A 27,879-nucleotide genomic window follows, 5' to 3' on the forward strand; every position below is an offset into this window, starting at 1 on the left:
AAAGTTGTAGAAATGGTTCCTTCTTACAGACTGACATACTGTGGAGATGTGCGCCTGCTCACCGTTAACCCTATATTCAGAATGAAAGTGTATGCTTTGGCTGCATAGTCAAACTTTAGCTGTCAGCGGCAAAGCCCTTGTGTTAGAGTTGCTACAGTCAGTGCATCATAATAAAGTTAAGACACTGTTCGCACAACAGGAAGCTAGCTAGAGATGAAGCAATGGTGACACGTGAAGCTGTTATGAGATCACCATTTTTTGTGCACATTTGGCCACACATAGCAAGTGGGTGTGCCCAATATAATCAAACAATATCTTTACATATGTATATAAAAAGGTTCTTTTTATACAAAAACAAAAAAACCACAAAGAAACTGAGCTACTGGCCTTTCATCTTTTCAATGGCTTTAAAAACCGATCAAGCAGAAACAGAATGATCCATAGTAAAAAAGTGGAATGACATATCAAAAAGTTATGGATTTGGGCAGCTGCTGTCCACCAGAAGGCATCCTACAAAAGTCTGGGCTGGACTGAACCAAGGGCACTCCGACTGGGGACTGTCCGGACAACCTGGTGTGACATGGGGGAGTCCTGGTGTACAACAAAGGTGCTGGGAATGCAGAATGGTCTCTGGGGCCTCGGGAGAAAGGCTTCGAGTAAACAGGTGACACGGCGCTCCGTTTGTCTGAACAGATGGCAGTGGTACTCTGAAATGGAGAGAGTCTGTCAGCAAAGCTGGGCGGAGGAGGGGGAATGATGGAATCCTCCACCCAGCTGTCCTCTCCGTCATATTCTGGCTCTTGAGGCAAACTGGGGAGAGCACATACTGCAGGGGGGATAGGAGAAGGGGACGGAGGGATGAAGACAGGCGGTGGGGGGACAGGGTACAGAGCAGGGTCATAGTCTCTGTCCAAAGTATAGTGCGGGTCGCTGTCCATGCTGGGAATTTCCTCAGGAGTGGAGGCCAGAAGTCTCTCCACAAGCCGATCGTCGTCATCGGCTTCGGAAAGGTTATCATACTGGGAAGTGTTGGAAGGTCGTCTGTCTCCTGCAGACACGGGGACGTAGAGAGAAACCGGGAACTTTGTTGGCTTTGAGGGAGGAAGTCTAGGAGAGGAAGATGAGGAAGCTGTGAAGGCACGGTGAGAAGAGGGCTTTGAAGAAGGAGCTTGTTTCTGTGCGAGGTCAAAGGACGTTGGTGGTTTTGGGTGTAGTTGGGGGGATCGTTTCATTTGACTGACTGATGGTGAGGCTGACCGAGGGGAAGGAGAATGGCGTGGGGTCAGTGAGCCGGGCCCAGTCCTCGGGCAGGGTGGTTCTCTTCCCACTGAGCTTTGATTACTCTGCTCAGAGTAGAAAAAAGGTGGAGGTGGGAGCTCTGGAAGGTCCGTGAGTTCCTCCTCAGTCTGCATGATAAGAGCATTGAAAGGAGGCGGCTCATATGGTGGAGGCCAATCCACAGCTTCCTCTGGATCTTCTGTTTGTTTTTCCTCTTTCCTCTCATCTTGGCAAACTTCTGGAAGTGTCTCTTCTACTTTTCTAGCGAATCCCATCTTGGCCAGCGGTTTGTCTGCTTTTGGGGGTATCAGAGGTGGTTTACAAGGTATTTCACGTGTGTGAATGATGACGGGGTCTGGTGAAGGTAAAGGAGGTGTGTTTGCGCCCGAGAAGCTTCTTGAATCCTGAGGGTCTGCAGGAGCAGGTGCCTGAAGCAGGGTGCTGCCTTCTACTTGCTGGGTCTCCGTACTGGGCACAGTGTTGGCCTGCAGATTTATTTTGAGCTCTGCAGGAGGGTCACGCTGCAGAGGAAGTAGGAGAACTGGTCTCTCCTGACCCAGAGGCTTCTTGGGCAGCTCGTCTGACTTGGCTGAAGAGAGAAAATGAAAAATGGGATTGATGAGAGAAGCAAAAATGATAAAGAGGGGTGTTTCAAATACATGAGATCTCATGAAAGGTACATTTAATTAGAACCCAATTAAACAAATTTAATATAATGATTCATGTGTTTATGGAGGGAAAGAATTAAATATTCCATATGCAGGTCTTAAAAACAGCATCTAGAAATAGTTTGTTTTATCTCAAAATCAGAGTTATTGTTTTAAAACAGTAGGATGACAGGCAGGTATTAGTGGGAACTCTAATTTATTTATATAGTTCAGATCAAATTCTAGCACAGGAACTTTATCCAGCCTGGGCTACATGGTTGCTATTTTACTCTTCCTGGAGTTTTCTTTTACACATCTGGATTAGGACAGCTTGTCAGATGATGAATTCTGAATTATATCAACAAATTATATAAAAGAAAATGACAGGTTATCTGACTGAACTGTATCTGAGGTGGAAAGAGATGGTTGATGCAGCGCAACAACAGACCTATGAATCACTGAACAGCAGAGTAAATATATTAAAAGTCAAGCCAAGTCAAAGCCTTGACCCTAATCTAACAGAAATGTTCTTTAAGGACCCGAGGCAAGCGGCTTATGCAAGGCCACTGAGCATCATCCCAAAACTGAAGATGTTCTTAGCAGCGAAGTTTGTAAAAATTCCTTCAAACTGAGCACAACTGATAAAAAATTACCAGGAATGTTTAGTTTGAGGCAAGTGCCCACAGAAGAGTCACAATGGAAACCCATGAAATACTTTAGTCACTGTTAGATATGCTGTATTAAATCATTTTCCAAAAGTAATAAATCAGATAACATTTAGTTGCATCAGACTTTCTAGATATTTTTAATGGAATAAAAAAAAAACAAAAAAAAAAAAAAACATGGCTGCACCTGGAGGAGGCTGATCCAGCTTTTTACTGCGCAGCTCTGACATCGCAACCTGTAACTGTTCAACCACCATATCATCAGGAAGGAAGAAAGAAGCAGCCAGCTGCTCCTGAAGAAACTCCCTCAGGTCCTCCAACTGCAGCTTCAGCAGCCGCTCTGTTGTTCACACAAATTACAAACACAAAATAAGAGTTAAACTATTAGGGTTAAAAATAAAGTTTTTAAGACAGAATTTATCATTTTCAAAGGCAGAAATTTAACAAGAATTTTCTAAAATTAAGCTTCCGAGGAACGAACTGTCCTGTCAGTTTCAAGAAACCAGCCAATATGCTGAGACACCGCTTGTCTGTGCATCCAATGAGAAGACAGCCTTCGACTCTTCTCCACAGCAACGGGCCACTTGTGTTATGTAAGCCATCCAGTTCGGATGCATCCAACCGTGAGGAAGCGTGCAAAGTAATCCACACCATAACACTTACGGTGGCTGAATCTGGGCATTAAAGCAACTTGGCTCATGTGGCACAGCACGGCATGTAAAGAAAACCTGACGAGTCTTTCACTCACTTTTATGTAACTTGAGGGTTGTGTAAGCCATAGCAGTTAGTATCTTGTCTCCTTCCAATATGTAGATGTCCCATAAGCGCAAGGTGAGGGTGAATGGGGTCTGTTATGCAACACAAAGCAGACAAAAACATCAGCGTGACTGAAAATAATAAAAGTTCTCAAGATGTGGTTTGAGGATGGTACAAGTTTCCACACAAGGATGATGTGGAGTTTAAAACTTCCTGTGTTTAATATTCAAAAAGCTGAAAGGCACGAATACTCACTCTGTCAATGAAGCACTGGAGAAACCATTTGGTGGTATAAATCCCTGTAGTCATCTGCTCCTTGTCCTGAGTCAACAAGAAACCATCCATCAGGAAGCTGCTCCTCATAATTTGCTTCATCAGAAATCTCATATTGCTAACTTTCTTGGATTAGCCGCAACATTTTCAACTTCAACATCAATCATTCCCACAACTATGACTGGTAGATCGAATGCAGTGTGACCTTTTAAGACCTTGCAGCTCTGATGATGGAAAGCATCACTCAAACAAATGCAACTCACCAGGTGTTTCTTTAGCTTGGGCAGCATTTTAGAGAGGATGAGCTCATGGTGAGCCTGGAAACGCTGCAGCTTCGGGAATCCTGGGATGAACAACCCTGGAAAAGAGAGGAAAAAAAAAAAGAAGAAAAAATATATACCACTACACCAGACATGATGTTACATTATGTGCCAATGGTGTATGAATCATTCATCATTTCTGAAGAGCAAAGTAAAAAAAAAAAAAAAAAAAAGCAAAAAAGACATGAATCATCTTGGCTTGTTCTTGTCTACATCTCTTCCCCTGTCTCACCGTGCATGGAATGCTTGCTGTTTGTAAGGAGCTGGGATAAAGCCCAGAAGGCATCTTCCTCGTTCAGGTACATGAGTAAGATTGCAGCGATCTGACTCATCCCCTGGCAGTAGCTCACCTCCTGGGGGAAACACAGGACAAGATACAGCTTTAAGTTAAACAGAATGAACAATGACAGGAAGTATTCATAATTTAATAGAACACACACACACACAGGCCAGGAGATGAGGAGGAGAGCACCTGAATGTCTGATGTGGTCTGCAGGCAGACTGTAGGTGCATGTGGTTCTACTGCAGCAGCTGTATTATAAACACTTCCACCAAAGATTATATCAATATTTACAATAGCTGGACTCACTTTCTCAGTAATGTCATGTCTTCAGCTTGAACTACTGCTAAGTTGACAATAGAATGATTCACTGATTTGTACCAAACTAGTCTTTGGGAAGCACAGAAGCACAGACAGACACATCTGATATCTGACCATATTAAGGCGGCTTTATCGCTCAGCTTGAAATGAACACACATGTATCCTTTCAAGGAAATACATTAAATATAATTTGAGTTGCAGTGAGTTTAAAGTGCACATTTTTCACATTCCTCCCTGCAATCACATACATGAAAAAGACAAACACCCCTCCGTCTCTATCGCTGCATTCCCCCTTCTCTCTCTCTCTCAGCTCTCCTACTGACCCCGTTTTTTTCTGAGCACTGTGTGAGAAGAGGGGAAAAGGAAAAGGGAACAACACATGACCTTTTCCTCTGGCTCAAACACCTCTGCCACAGAGGAACTGACCACAGGACCAATTAGAAAAACAGTTGTGAGGAGCAATGGACTGTCCTCAGTCATGTTACTACCAGCTGTTATCAGATGGCAGCAGCTCGGGCTCAGAAAATATAAACAGATAAGAAACATGTAGTGACTGTAGATTACCAAATGTATCAACACAGATATAATGACTGGGAAACAAAGACATATACACATGTCACAATATTTCTTTCTGCTCTTCTTTCTCATCAAATCAGCGACTCAGTCACACAAATGTTTCAAACCAGCAGACTGCAAAAGGTCCTTTCCAGGTTGTAAAGATCAGTGGTTCTCCTTCCTCCAGTCAGGAATGGTCCTAGGCAGACCAATGGAAGCTACATTTCTGAATATCTAAGCCATCGTTTACAGCATTAAGCACATTAACTGCCCTGAAGGGGGTTTGTCTATGCTACAACCCAGCATGATACCCAATTTCACCCTCGCCCAGAGAGACTTCATAGACATCTGATTACAAAGTTGGTTTTCCTGAATTGCTTAATCTAATCGAGGTGCTAAATAAGACACTTTTCTTTTTTGTGATTAGAATATTAACTTTCACATAGCTTCTGCTGTTCTTAAGACAGCAAATAAAAAAGAAGCTGGATGCTGATGGCAATGACAGTACAATGAAATGATTATGTGAGCTGTACTAAAGGCTGTGGTAGCTGAAAAAAGAGATGCATACTGCGTCGTTTCAGCTAGGATATTTATCCTCATTGCTTTATTAATTTATTTTTTTTTATTTCAGACAGGTCAACATTATTTATATTCTTCTACATACATGTAGCCTCTACAATACTCATGTATTCTGTTGACAGGTCTAAAAAGGGGTAGGAAGAAGTAGAAATTATTTGCTCCAACCCCTACACACATGATTAATGATTAAACCTAACACTCATCCTGTTTTCCAAACCCAGTATTTTACACAGAGCATATATCTACACATATATACATATATACATATATATACATATACCTACACATACATACACATACATACCCATATGCATACCTATACCCATACCTACAAACATTCATATTATACACACATATATACTCATACATATACCTACACATACACGCACACACACACACACACACACACATACATAATGATACCTAGCTGTATATAGCTGTACTCTTATACATACATTATACATACATTTACATTTCTACAAATATACACCTCTACACGTTCTCACACCCATGCATATACAGACATACACCCATGTATACCCCCACATAACCACCTACACATACCGTACATGGACACAGTCCTGTTTCTCCCATTTGTACCTCCTTTCAACTCATTTCAAACTCTCATCCACATATTTGCTGCAAAGCAACTGTCTCAATTTTTTAAAAATAGACTCATGCTTGAACATTGTTTCAGCTTGTGGCTGAGCTTATTCTAAATCCTCACACCACTGACCGAAATGCACATCATCTTCAGCGTTGCTCTTACACTCCTAGTTTTGAAGTTAAGGTTTTCCTTGTAATTATAGCCCCCATCTCTATCAGTAAAATATTTCTATATATTATTTAGTAGTTGTTTGTTTCTGACTTTATACATTAATTGTGCTGTTCGAAATTCTACCAGATCTGGGAGTTTTAAGAGACAGGAGTTCATGAATAGCTCATTGGTATGGTACTGAAAACCCACTATATGCACCATCTTAATGGCTCTTTTCTGGAGTGTGCACAGTGGTCGGAGGGAAGATTTGTTTGTGTTTCCCCAGATTTCCACACAGTAGTTAAAGTATGGCAATATAAGAGAACAGTACAAGGTATGTAATGCGTTTGTATTCAATAGATAATTGGCTTTACAAAGAACCAAAATACTTCTATTTAACTTGGCTTGAACATGTCGGATGTGCAGCTTCCAGCTGATCTTGTAATTGATTATCACACCCAGAAACTTAATTTCCTCCACTCTGTCTACATTTACACCATCTATCCCAATTTTAACGTCACTGTTCCATTTACGATTTCCAAACAACATAAATTTAGTTTTTTCCAAATTTAAAGACAGTTTATTTACAGCAAACCAGTTTTTTTTTTTAGCTTATCTAATTCTGAGGTGATATCTTCCATGAGCTGCTGTAAGTTCTGAACAGAAAATATTTGTATCATCTGCAAACAAAACAAATGGTAGCTTTTTAGATACTTTACACATATCACACCGCTTTATGAACAAGAACAGTCCAAAAGAGAACTTGATGTAACAATGCAGGTTTACTGGTGGCCTGAATGTTTCACAGCGATGATGAACACTCAGCCTGAGCCACAATCATAAATAAAAGATCTCCCCCAAGGCTCCGAACCATAGTGAGAACAGATGGGTCTGTAACGCTTTGCTTGGTCTTTGCTGTACAGGAACTCACACAACTCATTGATCTGAAGCTGATGAATTATGGACATATTGCTGTTTTTTCCCTGCAGAGCCAGTGTTCACCAAAATTCTCCACATTACCTTTTGCTGCCTTCAGAATGCATGCATGCATATATACATACTAGGGATGCACTGATCCACTTTTTGGGAGTTCTGATATCTGAAATTTGAATATCTCCCGATACCAAATCTGTTTATGTGAACATTATTGTGACTATGGTTATTATTGCTGTTATAACTGTGTAAGATTCCATTAGTTTGTAATAAATGACCCATCCTTTCTGAAGTTACCTCACCATACAAATATAATAACATTACAGATCTAAGAATCTCAACAAGCTTTTTTTGATTTGGCACATTTTACCTAAATACAACTATAAATGTGTGGTTTTGAAACAAAGACCTGGCTTTAGTGTAACAAAAAATGTCACATTTTAACATTCAAGGCATTTATTTCTTTTAAAACACATCCGAAGTATGCCATCAAACACATCTGCGCTAGCTTGACCAGTGTGGTATCAGTTGTGGTGTCAGTACACTTTTAATAATACCAAGTACGAGCACACATGCTTGGTATTGAGCCGTTATCGGCTACACACACACAAAAAAAACTTACCGTATTGTAGACGGAATAAGCTGCGAGCACATGAAAGAGTGCCTGCTGCCTGGACAGGGAACAGAAAAAGCTCCAGTAAAAACAAGGATGTGATTCTTGAGATACAGTCAAGCAAGTGGTGACAAAAACAACTTTTTAGGAATTTCACTTTCAGCAAGAAGACATTTAAAGTAAAACTTCTTTATCATAGTATTTATAAGTATACAAATATGGAACATAAACTAATATAGCAGATTCATGAGAGAAATTCTTCCAAAGCATGCATCTATGGTCCAGTTTCTATCAATGCGGGGTCGAGCGCTTTGCAGCTGATTACATCTGGAGACTCAACAGTTTCAGACACTGAGCACAAGGCAGACATTGTGTGTGTGCATGAATGGATGTAAGTGAGTGCATCGGGGGTATTAACAAATATTATGTAGATATAGAAAGGATGTCTACCCTCTGGCCTTAATAGTGGCTACATCTCCAAACGGACAGTGGCAGAGGCAGGAAAGACGCTTTAAATAGCCTTCAGTGGCTCGGTGTGAGTAAGACAGCTGTTGACTCACAGGGAAGTGGTGGGCAGCAGGATGGAGCAGGGTTTTGGTCTGTTTAAGCTCTGTGGCTTTGAATTGAACGGGAAATGAGTGACAAAGAGCAAGAAGACAGCGCTCAGCTACACACTCAGAAAAAAGCCAAGTGGCTGTCCTGAATACAAACACTAAAACACACATGTTTGTGTTTTTATCTTTATTGTTTTATTCACTAGTATTATGTGTTGGGGATTCTTTTTGCTGCAGTGTTTTGTGCATGTGCACTTGAGCTAGTGCACAATTTTGTATGAATACCGTTTCCTGTGCGGCTTTGTGCACTGACAGGAAGGTTAATAAAATGCTGAGAGGAGGAAACCACTGCTTTGGGTTTGTGAGAGTGTGCGACACATGTGTAGGGGTGTGTGTGTGTGTTGTGCTGCTTCAAGGTTCAGGGCAGAGGTCACACCCTGCAGGAGCCTCGGTGAGGGTAAATATGAGCTTGCGAGGTGATACAGAAAGCAAGGAGCAAAGGCAAGAAGATATAAGGTCACCTCACAACAAACAAAAAGCAAAAGAAAGGAGGGAAGTTCATCATCACAACTGAAGCTATTTAACCTGCTCAAGGTCAAAGAGTATTCTGGCGATCCACACAAACATCCGCCGTGTGCGGTGGTTTAGATAAGCATTTAAGTACTTTTGGTAGCAGTGACGCATGAAAAATAGACAAAACCAGTATTTACTTGTAAGTAAAACAAACAAACAAAAAAAAAAAAAACGTAACAGAAACTAGCAACTCACTTGACCCCAAAGCGGTCCATGAACATGATGTGGTTCCTGAAGGTTCTGTTCACATCCAAATCTATCTGCTTGATCTCTGTGGAGAAGTTACGAGCCTGTTGCTTCATTTTCTGCCCAATGAAAAAAAATGATAATCGTGTTTTTACAGCAAAGCAGCAGTCTGAATTAAACATGATTACGATAATTACACTTTTTATGTTTATAGCAAATGCAAGCTTTAAGACTCCTACCTCATATTTTCCCTGATTATCTTGTTTCATTTTCTCTATGTCCAAAAGCAAAGCCCAAGCCTGGCCTCGCAGCTGGAGAGGGATACCTTTATATACTCGCTTCACCAACTGTGACAAAGAGGAGGAAGAAATGTTACATAAGTTTTCACAGCAACCATGACAGAGGTAGAAGGTTAGAAGTTATCACTTTAATCTTGCAAACACTACACTGACAAGAACCCTGTTTGCTCTCATGCGCTTGTTTTAAGTGTGTTAACCACAGCGACGGGAAGGAATGACAGAAGGAGCTCGGCTTAAAAGGGAATGGAAAATAGATTATAAACAGAAACGGAAATAATAGATCACATAGGGTAAGCAGGAGCTAAATTGAGACAGTACTTTGGAATCTGATGGGAGCTGGTATTGACCTTTTCGCTATTCCTGTATTTATCCCATTTCTTCACCATCTTAAGCCATTTTTCCACACGCTCTATCTCCTGTTGCTTTTGCTGTGGAGAAAAATAAAAAAGCCTGCATGAGAGCAGAAATTTATTACATGGAAGGTCAAATCTGAGCATGCTAGAGGGGTAAAAATCTCCTTACCTTCTCTTCCAGTGCAGTGGGCATTGGAAGCTCTTCCTCACTGAAGGATAAACGCACATATCAGCGCACAAGCATGGGAAGAAAATACAATTTTTTTCTTTTTAATGTAAAGTTTTTATTTGGCCCCTTAAGAAAATATAAACTAATAACATTTTCCTATATTTATTGTTTGTTACCACGTGATGTCAAAATTACTGTAGTGAGTTAAGTTTTTACCATAAAGTAATGCAAAAGGACTCAATTACAGTTTGTGAAATATGATACATATGGAAATAATGTTAATGTTTGTAATACTTAAATGTTATTAAAAGATGTTAGAGTTTGAAAATAAAATGTACAGAAGCAACTATAGACATTAGGGGTGGAAAAATCTAATCGAAAAATCGAATATTGGAATTTTTTGCTTCACAATTTTATATGGATTTTTTTTTTTTTTTTGTTAAAAAAAAAAAAAAAAAAAAAATTCAAATAAATAAAAAATAATCCATTATAATTTTTTTGTCATTTTGATTGTTTTTATTGCTCTTTTTATTTGTCTTCTTGAGCATTATAGCAGCAGAATGACCACTGGTTTGTTTTTTCCTGATTGAAATCAAGAAAAATTCTTCTTTTTAATCTACAAAAATCAGCAATATCGAAAAAATTGTGAGAATCGCAGTTTAAATCAAATCGGCACCCAAAAAAAAAATCGGAATCAAATCGGGACAAAAGCATTTCTTCACAGCTCTAGTAAACATAATACAAGAATGTCAGAACTTTAAATGAGCCTACTGTAGGAAGCCGAAGCGGTCCGTGACTTTATAGAGGCTGTAGTCCGCATCCTCCCACGGGTCAATGTTGACTCCCTCTTGTCTGCCCTGAAACACACCCAAACATAAAACAGGATATTAGTATTTAGGCACATTTGTTTTCTTCTCTATGGTCTGCTTCAGCACATTTATGTTAGCAGGTCGAGAATTACATGCATACAAACAAATCCAGCAGGAAGTTGTGTAAAAATATCTTTGAAATTTGGTGAAATATTAACAAATGCCATGATATTCCATGAATATGCTTCCTACAACCTGAACTACTTGTTTTACCATTAGCGAGTGAGCCTGCCATCTATTTCCATACATAGGAAAGCAGTTGTTTGACGATACTTCTTTCATTAATGACAAAAGTGTCAAACCATCATGTCCAAAACCTGTTCCTAAAAGGATGGCATAGTCGCTGCATTCCTGTACACACGCTTACCTTGTCATATTTGGAGATTATTTCAGTCCGTTCTTGTGCTATAAGCGTATCAATGTCCTTCTTCATGTCAAAATCTAAATGGAAGCAGATAAAAATACTATCAATCACATTTGGAGCAGAAAAGGCCACAGTTAAGTTACACTTGTTTGATTCTCATATGAATCATTTTAACAGGAAGTACATGCAGTCTAAATTAACAGGTATAGTTTCAGTCACGACAGAAAAACACATGAAACTACAGCAGGATTCCATTATCTCAACCACAAAATAACTAAAAGAACCACGACTGAACTTTTCTCAGTGCCTCTTTACAACGGCTACTTCGGCATTCATCTTGCATCCAGTCTCTTCTCTGAAAGTTCTCCAGTCAGTAAAAGTCTTATCTTTCTCCTTTTCTTTTCCTCCTTCCCTGCAGCAAAGCCCTCTTGTGTTTTATTCTTTTTGTGTGTTTTTTTTTTTTTAGCTGAATCACAGACACCATTAACTTCTTTCAAAAATTCTGGGCCAAACTTGTCATGCTGAAAACCACGAAACACCCTCATTTAAACAGGGAGTCTCAAACATGTTTGCACCTGCCGCCCACTTCCGCAGTCATTCTTAGTAAGTCACCAGCAAACCGTGGTCTAGCCCCATGTGGACCATTCCAGAGTGCACATGCAAATTACTACTCACAAGCTGGGATCTTAAGCTTGCTACAAACTCCACGAGAAGGGAGAAATTTTCTCTTGTTCTCAAGGCCCCAAGAGGATAATGACGTCTTTTTGTGGTTGGAGGCAGTTCGACACATCGGGCTGGCCGAACTTTTTTTTGTGGGGCTCCGAGAAATATCGTGTGATTGGTCGGAAATTTTCGATGGACGTTGTTAACACGAAAAAGCATGTAGCGGACAGCTGCTGCTTCTGCAGTTTTGCTGATGCAGGTTAAACAGATTTTTTTTTGTAAACAGCTGATTGAGGTGGTGAGAAAGTCCGAACATTTTAACAACATGTAGCACGTGTTAAACACACGGATCCAGCCACGCACACAACCAGCGCTGCTGCTGAGGACGTTTCTCGTTAAAAAAAACAAAAAAAACAAAAACTGGGCTCATTAAACAAAAAAGCCTGCAGTAATCCCTCAAGAATGGACCAGAACAACAAGAACCCTTTTTTTTTGCTTGTTCTTGCGGCCTCGAGAGCAAGAACAAAGTTCTCCCTTCTTGTTGAGAATATAACAAACTTTAGTAGATCTGGCACTAAGGTGCTTCCCCTATTTTAGGGCCAAGAGAATAATAGAAACTTGTATAAAATTAGTATTCACCTATGAAAACAAGGGAATACATACACAAAAAAGCATTATATTTCACCAGAAATATTGTATTGTATTATAGATTCTCAGTAACTCTTCTTCTCTTTCTCATTTAATATAAAATCATAAAAAAACACATCTTGTTAAAAGGCAGGATATACACCTTAATGTGTGGTCTAGATCATATCCTCAGAAATACACTACTTATAAAATATACTTTGCACGTTAAAGGCTGTAAGAAACCAGTGTGCGAACGTACAAGCCACAGGGCCATCAGCAACTTCCTGCTACAGTACCCAGTAACACATTCTCAGCATGAAAAGATAACCTGTAAAGTTGGTTTGGTTAGAAGCAGCACTCTCGTGATTCCAGGGCATTACCAGGAATTGTACACCACGGCTTAAAAAGGATGCTGACATAGTTTCATTTGGTTTGCGTTCAAGTACAGAAAACTTGTTTGGTCTCGTCATTCTGTGCCAGATTACATCTGATTGTCATTGGCTGGATAACGCGTTTTCCGTCCAAACAGTCAAATAAAGTCAACAAGTGCAGCTCAGGCCAGCCTGCAAGCGGATCAGAGTGGCGAAGACTGAATCTCTAAATGTGCCACTGTGAATGAAATTTTCCTTCTTTGATTTACAGATTTATGAGTGTAGAATAATAATCCTCTTGTAAATTTTTAGACTTAGAACAGTATTAAATTATTACACTGATGAAACAGATTTGAGGCAAACAACTTGAGAGCCTGCACAAAAAGAAAGCCTTCCCCCAAAAGGGAAGCCTGATGCAAAGAGATTCAGAGTTTTGTTCTTTAATGTTGCATGTACCTGCATTTAGGTGCATCATGTTAATTTAATGCCCGAGTCTACAACCACTCACACTTACTCATGCTACCTGGGAAAAGATGCAGTCAGCCACTTTAAAGGAAGCAAAATTCAAGAGCTCCTAAATGCCTCCTTCAATTTTTTACGGTACAGCAAGTTTGGCTCAGAGAGACAAAAAACATCTATGTCAGATCAGAATTTCAGAGATCTTTAGATATGGAGGTATCTATGCTGAGCCAGCACACTTGTTTAAGAGGAGAGAAAGATTAAATAACTTCAGCAAGTCTTGCTTTTTTCAGTGAACTACTGTAAACTACAGAAGATCAAAGTGAAGACCTTTCCGCTTCTATCTGATGTTTATTTTAAGCTACAAGTTAGACAATACGGCCTTTATGCTACAAACCTAAATGCTGTCATGGGATGGAGGCAGAAGCTAAGAAATTCACTGTGAGTTTAAAGGTTTTTTTTTTCCAAAGAAAAAATGAGATAATTTCTAATTATATCAGTTTAGAAACAAGGTTTATTTAAGTGAACATCTACAGATATTACCAAGTTTGTTTGTTTAACTTGGCAAACCCACCCAACAAAGAAAATGTGCACCAAGGAAGCGAAACAGTCGGCATGAGCGCTCTGCTGAGGTGTAAGGCTGGATGCATGTCAACCGTGCCATATAGTAACAGGTGGGAGAGCAACTGCCATGTCACACAAAGACCCTTTAACTCGTCCCTAAACAACTTCATGCTTCCTGCTGACTAGGAGAAAGTTTGTCTGCAGCAACCTGCCCCATATCATATAATATCGCTGCTAAAACACTGACAGAGACGTCTAGGGGAATATTATGCTGAGATTGGTTGTTTTACAGTCAATATGCTTGTAAAACATTACTTCTCACACATTTACTCATAATTTTTACTTATTCAACATGTATATGAAGCTGAAAACAGGAACAAAAAATGTTATTTGCATTCTACTTTCCTTCAGCCCGTCAGTCACAGCATCCGATCTTCACCATCCAAACATCTGAACATCCCCTCAAAAACAGACTGAAAGCAGGTCCGCTCGACTGTTGCGTGCTTTTCTTTTCACAATTTCCCCTTTTTTTGTCCATCTCAGGTCAGTTTGCTGCTTTTCATGTAATCGTAAAATTTTTCTGAAGTGTTGAGTAAGCGGTCTGTGAGGTAATGCATTAACCCAGCTCTAACCCCGTTTATAAGAAGATGCCTGCCAAGAACTGAAGACCCCGTTTTAAAGTGCAGAGAGCAAAGGTGTGAAGAGGCATTAATGCAGAGTTGAGGTCAGCATCTTTTTCTGTGTCACCCTATTCAGGACTGGAAGCCTCTAAAGCAACTTTTTACATCAGAGATGAACCTAAAAATGGAGGAGTACAGTGAGACATGGGTTAGTATTGTCACTTAACAGGAAGGTTAGTGTGCTGAACCTGAAATAGGGATTGTTTTTTCTTTCTTTTTTGTGTTTTCTCCATCACCAAAGAAAGGCATTTTCAGATATCTGTTGATTCCAAAATGGATGCAGGTTTGAAAAAGCTTTATTTGTCTCGAGCCATTGTCACAGAGGAACATCATCGAGAAGTTAGGGCTGGGCGATAAATCGGATCTGGGTTTTCAACGATCATTAAAAATAAAAGGGTGTGATTATTTTTCTCTTTGTGGTTTCCTCTCCTGCTGTCTTCAGCTGCTAATCGAGCGTCTCTGGCGTTGCAGCGCTGTGCTGTAAACTCCTCCCACAGCCGCTTTGCTTTCATTCAGACACTGTTGCCAACCTGGCGACTTTCTTGCCAAATCTGGAGACTTTTTTTGTTAAAAGCGGCAAATCTAGCAGCTTTTACTGGAGTTATTAGAGACTTTTCTGGTGTTTTGGCAACTGACTTGAAGGCACATATTGTTCTGCAGTTACTGTAAGGAAGGAGCAGCGGGAGCCTCTCCCGTCCTAAAGCACTCCCAGGCGGCCAGTCTCAGTCGGCTCCGGCTGCAGGTCCATGTAGAATAACTGCAGTAGGTTGTGGAAGTTCACCTAAACATAGTTTATACCATTGTCAGTACGGCTGTGACGATATGCTTTTGTCCCGATTCGATTCAATTCCGATTTTTTGGGTGCCGATTCGATTTAAATTGCGATTCTCAAAGTTCTTCAATATTGATGATTTTTGTAATTAAAAACAAAATTGTTTTTTATAAAACTTCTTTTTGCTAGTAATTTTTCTTGATTTCAGTTAGGAATAAACAACACAGTAGCCAGATCATCATTCTGCTGCTATAATTCCCAAGAAGACAAGTTAAAAGATCAATAAAACCAACGAAAATGACAAAAATTTTATAGTGGATTAATTTTATTTATTTGGTATAAAAAAAAAAAAAAAAAATTTGTTTAAAATCGATTTTAAAATTGTGAAGAAAAAAAATACAGATTTCCGATTTTTCGATTCGATTTTCCAACCCCTAATTGTCAGTGACAACTGGCTGCATTATTTTTGTATACATAGTTCAGCGAGTTAAACACAGTAATATCCCTCCTTTACGGGGCGTTACCATAGTAACACGTGAATCAGCTGGTTCAGATCAGCTGTCTTAACAGGTGAATGAGAGAAATGCGCTGCAGCCTGACAGCGGTTGTTTGGCATAAAACGTACATCGAGGTCAACGTAAAATAGTTCCTATATAAGATGTAAAAGTGGATTAAACAACTCAGAACCGTGCATTAGACGGTTATAATGAGCGACACGGAGTCTAGAACACCACGACGCGCAGCGTTGTTTAGAAATACTAGATAATTGTGTTAAATAATCAAGATCTCAATTTCAGTCAAAATAATCATGATTATAATTTTTGTCATAGTTGGTTCGGACTTTTTCTCTGGTTTCTGTTCACAAATGGACTTCATGCAAGACATTTTCTGTTGGAGATGCACTCACAAATACAAATACAAGGGACGGGGTACGTAGGAGTGTCGGATCACAGCAAGCAGTGTCAATGTGTTGCCTTTATAGCACATCCATAAAAGCAGATGAGGCTCCTTTTGATGGTAATACTGCATTTATCTGAACAACAAAGCTGCAACTTCTTATTTTCTTGCCCCGACATCAGTTCTCAGGAGTGATGCAAATCATTTCGCCAAGTCACAACATGACCACAAATGACTAGCAAAGTGTTTTAAACATTAAACATATGTTAGCTCACTTCAAAGCTGGAACAAAAACTAGAATGGGTTTTATTCATGGTCCTCAGAGGGGTTTGCCAGCTGCATTAAAATACTATGAGGAAAGTGGAGTAATAGGTCTGTTTTGCTCTATCTTCAGGTCTCAGATGCATATTTCCTGTGTTAAGTCTCCAAAACGCTGATACAATTGTGTTGGGGTCAGGAAGAAAAGGAAGTCAATAGCTGCCACTCCTTGAACAACAGGTTTGGTAAGAACTACAAAAAGACTTTGACAACACACTGAGTCCTCCTCCAACCGAGGAAGCCTTCTTAACACACACTGTATAAAATGATAAGGTCTAGAATTCAGGAAGGATGTAAACCACACAAATTCCACCTGAATTTCTTTTTCTCTCCCTTTTTCTGATTGTGAGAGATAAACCAAAATATTAGAATGAAAAGGCGGAGGCTGAAGGCGACGGATGGCTTTCATGGTGGGTTTTAGAGGATGCCAACCAGGTGGAGTAGGTGAGAGTGAGAAAGCAGTCGAGAAGTGTAACTGAGTGGGACAAGTCTCACGGACATGTCATACCCTGAGGAGAGTGTAGTTTACAGGTTAAACAATGGTAATAAAATAAGATTAAAATAAATAATGACTTTAAAATAAAACAAAACACACACCAGCTTAGATGGAGGGTTAATTGTGCCTTCATGTACAGTGAACAACGAGCTAAATTGTGATAATCCTGTTGCTGGGGGAGGACTTTGAGCCGGCGCTTTAGCTGACATCATTTCCTGTTATGACATATAGCTCTAAATCGAGCTTGTGTATATAAGCTCTCCCAGCAGTTCTGTAACCACAACAGCTTTCTGAGTCACAATCTTGTAATTAGAAGGTTGTAAGCAGAGGTGTGACAGTCAAAATTTCCTTACTGATTTATAATCAAAATATCCTATCTGTATGAGATGCATGCACGGTGCAATATTCAGTCTATGACTCACATCCTCTCAGATGTCACGGACAAAGCCTGAAATAAGACTTTCAATAAGCAAAATGTTCATACCAAACAATTACAAGGATTTTGATGAGGAACATACAAGCATTAGTGCAGCTTCTGACTGGTTTTAGACATCCAAACAGCCATTTATTCCTGTCTCAAAAGGAAACACATTTGATTAACCATGCAAAGCCAAACTGAACACAATACATCTGTCAGTGACAGGTTTCCATACACACAACGCACCTTCTTTCCGATTTTATTTCAGTTCTTCCTTTTTCATGATCATCTGTCTTTTGGCCCATAATCAATCTTAATCTGACTGGGATCCGATTTAAGGTTGAGGATTAAACAAGAGCAGAGGAAGAATGAAAGCCTGGGATTAGAAGAAGTCGGGCAACAGTAAACAAAACTGAAAACTACTGAACTGTTGAATACATGCAGTAAAATGTGAGTATTTACTGTGGGCATTCGTGTGCTGACAGCTTGATAAAGCAGAGAAAAAGAGGCATGACACTGAGATGCCAAATCTTCTAAAATTCTGAGCAAAGATCAAATTTTTATTTGAATATTTTTCATGCAAGTGACTCAAAAGTCAAACCCAAACTGCTGACTGCATGAGACAGAGATCACCAGATGTCTAGCTCTTCTTACCACTGGATGACAAGTCAATTCTGCATGGCCAGCTAAAGGATGCTGTGACTCAGATCAAGCGAGTTGGAATAAGTACTCGCTCAACGTTAGCTGCACAGTGCCTATGCTGTGTCTGTTGCCTGTATTTTACTTTCAGTATGAATCACCATCTGCCCAACAAAACCAAGCTTTATTATCCCCTATCATTAAACAACAAGTAACAACAAACAGATTTTTTTGACCATGCATGATTTAAACAGTCTTCGTCATTTCTGGTCTAATATTCTAACAAGTTATTGTTAAAGAAATTGCACCTAATGCCATGTCAAAGGTTTTTTGTTTTTTTTTAAATTAATAAACCTCACTGAACTTCTGGTTTGTGTGATGTAGTCATCTTTCTGCCTTCGGACACACACCCATGAACACACACCTCCAGTCTACAAGTTACCACAACCTGTAAACTATGGAAATTTTTGTCATACACTCCGTTTGAGCATGACATCATCCCACATCCAGAAATAAGCCCTCCAGCCAGAAATGCATCCAAAATATGAGCTTGAACTGCTCTACAGAATCTTCCACAATGAAGATAACATCAGGAAGCTTTTGCCAGCTGTGCTTATCACTTGCAGTTGCGTAATATCACAGCTTATATTGTTTACATACTCCCAGTAGATGCAGGTGTGGGGAAGTGTGTTGACATATCAGCTGCAGCAACAAACACCTCGTTTCATCCATTCCTCACAGCAAATGCTGCAGAGACGTACAGTCCCATCCTGTAATAGGCAGGAGTCATCACTTGCAGCGCAAAAACTTCCACTTTCAAACTGATTGCGGCGGGTAACACGCATGCGCTAGCTTCGGCTGCACTAGTCGAGAATTAAACCTTACAAGCAAATGTGGGAACTATGATGCGATAGTGGTCAGGCTGCAGGAAAAAAAAAAAGTCTTGCAAAAGAGTTAGAAATTACAGGCTAAATAAAACTGCTTCCGCATAAAATAACTGGAACATGTTTAAACTTCTTTTTCACGTCGGGTTACGTCTAAGGTGGTCTTACATTGTTTTAACACTGCAGATATGCCAGAAAACATGGGAAAACATGTTAAAGAACAGCTTACAATGCAATGTATGGTATTATCTCTGTCATTAAATCAGCTTAATGCTGTAAGGTCGTGGTGGTTGCGGAGAACAAGCGTGTCATTCCAATTCAGAAAAACGAGGCTAAGATGCAACCGCATGGCTTCAATTTCCACATGAAGAGGTCTGAAGTCCCAGATGGCTTCAGCGCTCCAGTTCTGTAATGGGAGTCAGACACACAGTGTGTGTGCATGTATGTGTCCTTGTGTTCAGAGCGAGCAGAAAATGAAAGCAAGGAAAGCAGCAAGAGAGATGTGGGGATCACAAGGAGGTGATTTTTCTATTTTCAGCAAGGAGTAAAGAAAGGTAAGTAATGACACAGCGGCTTCTGTTCAAGGCTTACACATTCCAGCCTCAGACTGAAGAAAGACCACCATCCACAGATTTTTTCTTTCTGTCTAATTTCCTCCTAAAATATAAACATTGTGACTGTTTAAAATGGCACAACATGAAACAGGAACCCCTTCAAGACCTGCAATCAGTAAGTCACTTCACGATAAGTCTAATCCAGCTCTAAAAAGACGCTCCGTTCTTTAAAGAATGTCACTAAATATGAAACTTCTGACACAGAAGTATTTCCCCCACAGTTTTAAAAGCCATCTGGACCAAACCCACTGGAAATACGAACACAGAAAAAGACTAATTACAAATGTTTAAATACCCCAAATTACCCCAAATAAATAGAGATATGAGCTCAGCAGACTGCAGCTCAATTCCAAAACATGAGCTCTCTGTTTGCCTGGGAAACTCTTCATACGATGCAAGTACCACTGATGGTTTCTTTTAATTACTGTGCCATGAAAACATATGGGTCATGAGTTAGTTATTTGCTAGCATGACAGCACCTATTAAAGAAAATAACTTCCATGTTTCTTTACAGCACTTAGAAGACAAAACAGATGAGAAAGAAGAGAAGCTGGTGAGAAATTTCAGCATCATGAAAGCAGAAGCATTTTATGCTGATTTAGTCAAAATAATAAACACAAAAATAAAGACTTGGATGGGACTCAGGAAGTTAATTTATCATCCAGACTGTAATTTATTGGCCATGCATAAGTTCATATAACCTCTTTATTGTCATTTCGGTGCATGTCAACAAGTGTGAAGCAAATTTTAGGGCAAAAACTAAACAGGAAGGTTTTATTTTGACCACAAAAATATGAAATGAGCACATAATAAGTGGCACAAAAGAACATATTGTGCCCCTGAGTCTATTCTGTTTGGTATCTTTAAATATTCTTGATGACCTAAGATGAAATACACATTGCGGATGTGTATACATTTAGCACAGATGCTTCGATACCATTAGCAGCCTCCAGACATAACAGTCAAAGCCTCCTGCACCCAGACATGTTTTGCAGGTGTGACAGTGTGTGGACAATGGTCAATTGTTTAACTTACCCCAGGGCTCTTCTTGGGACTTTCTCATTGTGACTGTTGATTCACAGCAAGGCAAAACAAAGTATTTATAAACCTAATTTTTTTTCCTAGTGAGTTGAAACAAACACAGATCATCTAATAGAGAAAATGACTGTTCAAAAAAATGGAGAAAAAATAGAAGTATAATATCATCTCCAGCAAGAGAGAGAAAATAAAACTGCTGAGAAGCTTTGATGGCAAACCACATTCTCCTTAACAGGAGATTTTTCTGTCTTTCCGTTTATTTTATGTCTGTATTGTTTATGTATAGAAAATAGCTGCACAGAGACTTTGTAGACCATCCAGAGTACAGCGACTGGGGAAAAGCACAAAACTCAGAATAGCTCGTCATCCCCAAGGGGCCTTTCCTGCCCGACTCTGCATTACCACTGTCCCGCTGCCTTCTCATTTCTCCAAGGCTTCGCGCACAGACTACCCAACAACACTCACCATCCCAAACTAACCCTTATCCCAGCTCAACAAAAGAAAATCTAAAAGAGGAGGGTCACATCAGGTTATATCTGACCAAACCTGAACACAGTCTTTGCTTAAAGTGTCTAAAAAATAAAATAAAATAAATAATAATAATCACAGAGTTTAAGACCCTTGCATATCAGAGAAGCTTTGCTTCCTAGAGTTGCACGACTTTTGGGAGGAGTGGTATGAGGAGGACGGGAATGTCAAGGGAACTGTATCCATAAACACAAAACCACAGAACCCTGCTGAGAAAGCCACATTCTCATAAATGGATCTTCTTCCTGGCAAATATGCAATAAGCAGCGAGGCTGGAATAAACTTCTCCTCCTGGTTTAGATTCATTCTGTTAAAACATTAAGTATCTGTCAAGTCTTGTTAAGTATTATATTAAACAATGTGCTGTTAAATGCCTCCCAGAAGGGAACTTAGAAACACCCTGCTGACATTTCTGGGGCTAATTTGTCATGAATTTAGTCAAAATCCCTCCATGAGCTCAAAACATCAGATCTGGATAAGCTTAAATCCTTAGTACATCATAACAAACCACTACACACATTACAGTGTAAATGTTTCACTAGCAAATAGATTAAATACTTCAAGAAGGTGACAGTATGAAGAGGCTTTCACCCAATGACGTAATTGGGTGACCAACCAAACCGGTCTGGAGTCAAAAGCAGAAATTGTGTCACTGATCTAAACTCCTCAGCTGATTTGGTTACCAAGCTGTTCATGTCCATATTATGTTTACAAGGACAAAACAGAAGATTATGGTACACGGAAGGGCAAAAGCATCACACTGAAGGAAAAGAGTAACATCATAGTTCAACTTCAGGGCAGCAAATTCACGAACTGACAGGACGCAATCTTAGGGAAATTCCAAGATCCTCAAATTTAGCTTTTATAAAAACATTTAGAGCACAAAATTGGACTTTTATCCCATGAAAACCATCATTCATTATTTAGTTTTCTTACTGAGTGACAATTTATGATTCCAGCAATAATGTGACATCAACATCACGAACTATAAAGAGCAGAAGTTACATTTGGATGATGGAAAGATCAACAAACAAAGTGGAAAAATCTCATGTTGTGATAAAAACTAAGGACACCCATTAGTCCACTACACTGTACAACTGGGAGCTTGGTTCTTTTCAGGGTTGCAACATCCAGCCTGTCTGAGTTTGCTTTCACATTGCACCTAGGGCACATTAACATCAGCCTTTTTGATTTGAATCTGAGCCTGTTTGCTCAGAAAATCTGCATCTGCAGATTTCAAGCAGACCAAATAGAGGAAGCCGACTAAAAAAAAAAAAAAAAAAAAAAAAAAGTCATTTTCTGCATTTGATGTAGCATTGCATTGTGGGTAAATACATAGCGATGGCGTTAAGAGTCCTCTGCCTTGTCTGGTGTTCATACTGCGTTCATTGTTGCAGCGTATTTCTGCAGGATACTGGCATAAGACAAAATGCAAAACAGCGATAGTTTAATCTCCATGTTTAACTTGCAACAGAGTTTTTCTTCTTCACGTGGGTCTGATCCTTTCTTTTGCTAAATACTAGTGCAGCGTCACCTTTGGTGGGAATGGGGATATATTAATGTAAAGGTTTGGCGCGCTTGGTCAAAGTGCAGCGTGAACATGATCTCGTACTGAATGGATACACCCTATAACTGAGCAGAGTCCCCTTTCGGACCAAGTCTAGCGGACTATCCTAATGTGAATGCACGCTTATCCTAACAAACCAAACCTTTTGAATAACATATTCCCATGCTCACCTGCGGGGGAGCTGCATCAGGAATTACTGAAGGAGAAGAAAAGAAACAGCAAACAAGAAAAATCACTCATCTAGAACAGGGGTGTCAAACTCCAGTCCTCAAGGGGCAGAATCCGGCAGTTTTTGTTGTTTCCCTGCACCAACACGCCTGATAAGAATCAAATGGATCCAACAGCTACTTGTCAACCTATTTATGAATTTCGGACAGGTGTGTTGGAGTACGGAGACAACAAAAACCTGCAGGATACCGATCCTCGAGGACTGGAGTTTGATCTAGACATTACTACAGAGTAACATCCGTTTCCACCGCATCAGTTATCTTCAACTTCCCGCGTTTGGTTCACGTGAAACGAACTGAGGCTTATGTTCTTACAAGAGTTGTTTTCTTTGTCATGCATCCATTTAGTGGTGCAGTCAAACCTGCCAAAAATGAACTCAACTTTCAAGCAAACCGACAAAGATTTTATTCAGAAGGTCTGGCACGAGAAAAAGAATAGCAAAACGTTGTGTTTGGTCTTTCCAACACTCCAAACTGGATAAAACAATCAAAAGTCCTTAATTACCTACATGTTTCAGTGAAATTCTCAAAGAGGAAATAGTTTGAATTCTCCCCATTCTTACCCAGATGTACACAAATGAAATATTCTTACCAGTAACAGGCATATCCCACTCTGCAATGTCCAGTGTGTTATGTACGAATAAGTTGGCATGTTTATCTTTTTAATCAAGACAAATTATTATATCATGGTAAATCTGACAATGTATTCCTGATTGTCTCTTCAAAATTACACTGCACATGAGATTAGATCCTGACAACTGAAAATCTATTTTATACAGATGAATTTATCATTTCCACTAACGAGGTTATGTTTTTCCCTGCTTTTACGATTGTTAGCAACTTTATTGTCTTATTTCTTTTTTTATGAGAACGGTTTCTTGGTCTAACGTAGATTTTGTGAGTAACCTGGAAAGAATTGTGGTAACAGAGGTTTCACTAAGTATGATTCACAATAAGCTGCTTGGACACGAGCTGCGCGTCCGAAGCGGTTTTCCTCCATTCAAGTTCAGAAAATGGAAAACAGAGGTGTGAACGTGACTTTTTTTGTCTCTATGCATCAAAGGACAAATCACCTGTCCAGGGTGTGCCCCTGCCTCCTGCCCAACATGAGGAGACACTCCGAGATCTTTCCAAGAGATCGTAAAAGAGCAGTGAAATTACAAAGAGATCTTATGAGTCTCACAGCACGGCTGAAGCTTTCTGGCCTCTTTTTGTTAAATAGTTGACGAAAGGCTCGACTAACTGGTGTGTTTTGGGACACTGGCACGTCTGTAGTCCTTTGACGTTCGTCATAAAGCCGCCTTTCAGGCAGACAAAACAGCTATTGTCATCCCTCTGGTGAAATAATATTATCACAACAGAATACAATGAATGCTGCTGATTGAAGCCTTATGAGAGAACCATAGATGGGTATCAAACAACACATGGCTTCAATGAAAGTCAAAGAATTGACAAACTAACTTATCACTGGTGCTCTGCAAAGAAAATATCTATAATCATTCTGTCAACGCTTTTTAAACCCTGAATGCAGATATTCAGACTTAATCAATGACTATATTTTAAATAAAGTCCTAAATGTGGCAAACTTTGCCCCACAATTTGCAGGGATGAAAACAAGCTCATGTGTTCTTCCTCAGACATGGTTGTCATTCTGCTTCCATCAGTGGTCAGATCATTGCTGAAGAGCAAAGTTTGTTTGGCACCAGGTTCTTTAACTCAAACAGGACAACTTTTATCCTAAAAGACCATCTTTTCTGCAGATTTGAAACAAAATATAAATAAAGAATGATGCTCTAATTACAGTGATGCAATAAGATTCAAAGATGAAGACACAAACTACTGGACCACATATGCCCTCGTGGTAAACAGCCACCAAGAAGGGTTTACAGTAATAATCTGAGTCACAGGAGATTATGAAGCATCAGAGGACAACTCTCTCATCTGGACTTTTTTTTTTATCTTTAACTTACAAAAAAACTTTTGGTTTCTTTTGACAAAATTTTGATATGAAAGACATTCAGACATCATCAGGCAGAAATGATGACATGATGTGGAATTCTCATTAGCAACATTCACCACACAAAAGCACAGAAACAGTGCTTCCATTAGGCAGCTTTTAACTGATTTACATAAAAATATAACAATTCATGTTTTAGATTTTATAAGATATGTAGTTAATTCACAATTTAATTAAAAAACTGCATTTAATCAATGAAGCAGATTTCCTTCCCCCCTCCCCCCCCAATCTGTTCAAGTTTATGTAACTTTCTGTTGAGCAATGCCAGGTAGCATGCTGAGAAATTTTATTTATCTATTTTCTGGCAGAAAAGGCCTTGTGATCAGTTGATAAAACCTTAATTTTAAAAAAAGGAAAACAATCTATTTTTGAGCTTACTTCTCTTTTCTTTTTGTATCTTGAATAGCTACTGAAGTTAGTTCTTCTTTGTTCTGCATGCATTTTTAATCAATAATTTAATTTGAATTAAAATAATAATTCACCCAACAACTAGGATCAAGTCATGCAGTGTGAAAAGCTACGACTCCCGGCCCAGACTGTCACATTTCCGGTGTGGAAGTTGCTTGTTACCTTCAGAATATCCTCACACATGATGTCACATTCACAAAAACCTGCTGGATGTGGAATGGAGATCATTGACATGGCTCGTGTGTTCCAAAAGTCACATGCAGGTTTGTGCAGAAACACACACCATGTCTTCTTTAACTTGAACCTTTATGATGCTGCACACCATCAGCAGTGGTGCACATTTAAAATGTTGAGTCTAAGGACAGTAAACAGACATCAGACAGAGAAGGAGAGCTGAATCCATCTGGAGATCCTTCAATCAGACTGTCTGCAAACCTCCCCCCACTCCACATAGGAACCAGTGAGACGCCCAGTTAACCTTCCGGAGGGGGGACCACGCATGACATGACACACACACACACACACACACACGCACACCAGTGCCAGTTAGTGCCCTACTTCTGGATGCTGGGGTATCTGTTTGTGTAGCAGGCAGTGCGATCCTGCTACAATCCTCTAGTGATGCAAAGGAACCATGTTTGTCTTGGTAATAAACCACCATGAACACATCTCAGTCACAGTTCCTGATTTTCATTCTTGATGCTTAATGAAACGCGGAACTTAAACCTGCCACGACTCACACAAATAAAGAACTGAATGCAGGTTTTTCTTCCTTAGAAATTACCCACGACACGCAGCCAGAGATGATAACAAGACAAATAAGGACAAGAAGAGTCGCGGCATCATAAAAACGCTTCGCCACAGTTCACGTCACGTCACCGCTGGAAAGCCCGTGGAGCACGATGAGAAATTCCCCACGAGAAGCTCTCACTCACTGTCTTCACCTCAAAGCTTCATTACAACATCTGTTCTGAGGAGGAAGCTGAATGTTTCCCCGAGAAACCTGAGCATGACTGGTTTTTACATCAGTAAAATATACATCACTTTATCTGGAGCCACGCACGTGCTGGACGCAGTTTTTTCCAAACTGCTTCATTTTCGGGGTTCAGAAAAGATTTGGGATGTTGTAAAAACACAAAAGGAGATCATAAATAAAGAAGTTGTGTGTGTTTAACCTCTTAAAAACGTGTTTCCAGCAGTAAAAAAAGTGAAAGCACAGTAACGCGCTTACCTTTCGGAGTTGCCTCTCTTCTTCTGCGCTGAACCTACAAGTAGAAACTAAATCTACTATTTTCATTCTCCTCCTCGCTGTAACGCCGTGCAGTCGCTGTGATGAAGAAGGGGCGTCCCAGGCTAATAATCACTGCGGTCCCCCCACCTCCAGTACGGCTCACACACGCCGCAAAGCGCGAGCTGGACGCAGCTGTCTGTCTGCCAGGACGCACACTGGTGACAGCAGGACGCGCGCGACGCGAGCAGCCACGAGAGGCGTGCCTCTGTGGAGAGAAACTTCCAGCGTGGGTTTAGGGTTTACTTTGCAGACTGTAAGCAGAAATAATAAACCAAAGATCAATTTAAAGACTAAAAGTTGAGATTATCTTCTAATTATGTTTGTTTTTGGTTTGTGTGGTTCAGAGCAGTCATCAGTCCAAACAACGTGATTCTGCTGGAAATTTAACATTAGCTCAAAATTATGGAAATATTTTTACTTAGTTTGAAACCTTTATATTTTATGCTGTTTTCAAGGTACCAGTCAAACTATTTTTCTATTTAAATGAGAACTTAACATGAAAAAGAATTGTGCTTTTCCCAAAAGAAAGTAGTATTGCGCCCTCTGCTGGACAAGCATTAGATTGGCGCAGGGGTGCCCAAGTCCGGTTCTGGAGATCTACCATCCTGTTGTTTTTAGGTGCAACCCTTCTCCAACACACCTGAATCAAATAAGTGGCTCGTGAGCAGGCCTCTGTAGAGCTGAAGGACATGCAGAAGAGGAATTCAGCTGTGCTGGACAGGGGTTGCATCTAAAGGTTGCAGGATGGGAGATCTCAAGGACTGGACTTGGACACCCCTGGATTAGCATTTTATTTCCCCTTGTGTTTTTTTTTTTGCCACTGAATTGCAGGAAACTTATTCACTTTTTGTAACAAATAAATTTTTTAAATGAAAAAAAAAAGATACATTTTTGTTATATTTTACCATTAAACTGAGTATAGATGTTCCCTGTTTTTAAAAGGCTATAAAAAATGCAGTTATTGTATGAAAGATTTTTTAGTTTATTTTTTGTTTTTATTTTGCAGTACATTTTAAAGTACACCTCTCCCAAATGTTAGTCTTTCCCTTTGAAAATG

At 39.8% G+C, this 27,879-nt stretch overlaps 1 protein-coding gene across 1 annotated transcript; it reads right to left on the reverse strand.

Annotated features, from left to right (window-relative positions):
• Positions 1-452: 452 nt before the first annotated feature.
• LOC306767011 (uncharacterized protein) lies at positions 453-26,826 on the reverse strand. Its single transcript, XM_079254900.1, has 14 exons — positions 26,763-26,826; positions 11,348-11,421; positions 10,883-10,968; positions 10,112-10,151; positions 9,937-10,017; positions 9,530-9,637; positions 9,300-9,409; positions 7,987-8,035; positions 4,172-4,292; positions 3,883-3,977; positions 3,602-3,667; positions 3,339-3,438; positions 2,778-2,930; positions 453-1,867 (listed from the first exon to the last, which is right to left on the reverse strand). The coding sequence occupies exons 2-14, from the start codon at positions 11,411-11,413 to the stop codon at positions 465-467; spliced, it is 2,478 nt and encodes an 825-aa protein (XP_079111026.1). The 5' UTR covers positions 11,414-11,421; positions 26,763-26,826; the 3' UTR covers positions 453-464.
• Between the last annotated feature and the right edge of the window lie 1,053 nt (positions 26,827-27,879).

Source organism: Telmatherina bonti (assembly GCF_933228915.1).
Source record: "Telmatherina bonti genome assembly, chromosome: 2".
Lineage (NCBI taxonomy): Eukaryota > Metazoa > Chordata > Actinopteri > Atheriniformes > Telmatherinidae > Telmatherina > Telmatherina bonti.

Bases quoted from the DNA above. Each gene is read 5' to 3' on its own strand.
- LOC306767011 (XM_079254900.1), bottom strand. From the start codon at position 11,413: ATGAAGAAGGACATTGATACGCTTATAGCACAAGAACGGACTGAAATA. The intron at 3,978-4,171 runs GTGAGACAGGGG...TCTCTTTTCCAG, and splicing joins CAGCAAGCATTCCATGCACG to GGTTGTTCATCCCAGGATTC. The intron at 2,931-3,338 runs GTGAGTGAAAGA...TGTGAACAACAG, and splicing joins AACCCTCAAGTTACATAAAA to AGCGGCTGCTGAAGCTGCAG.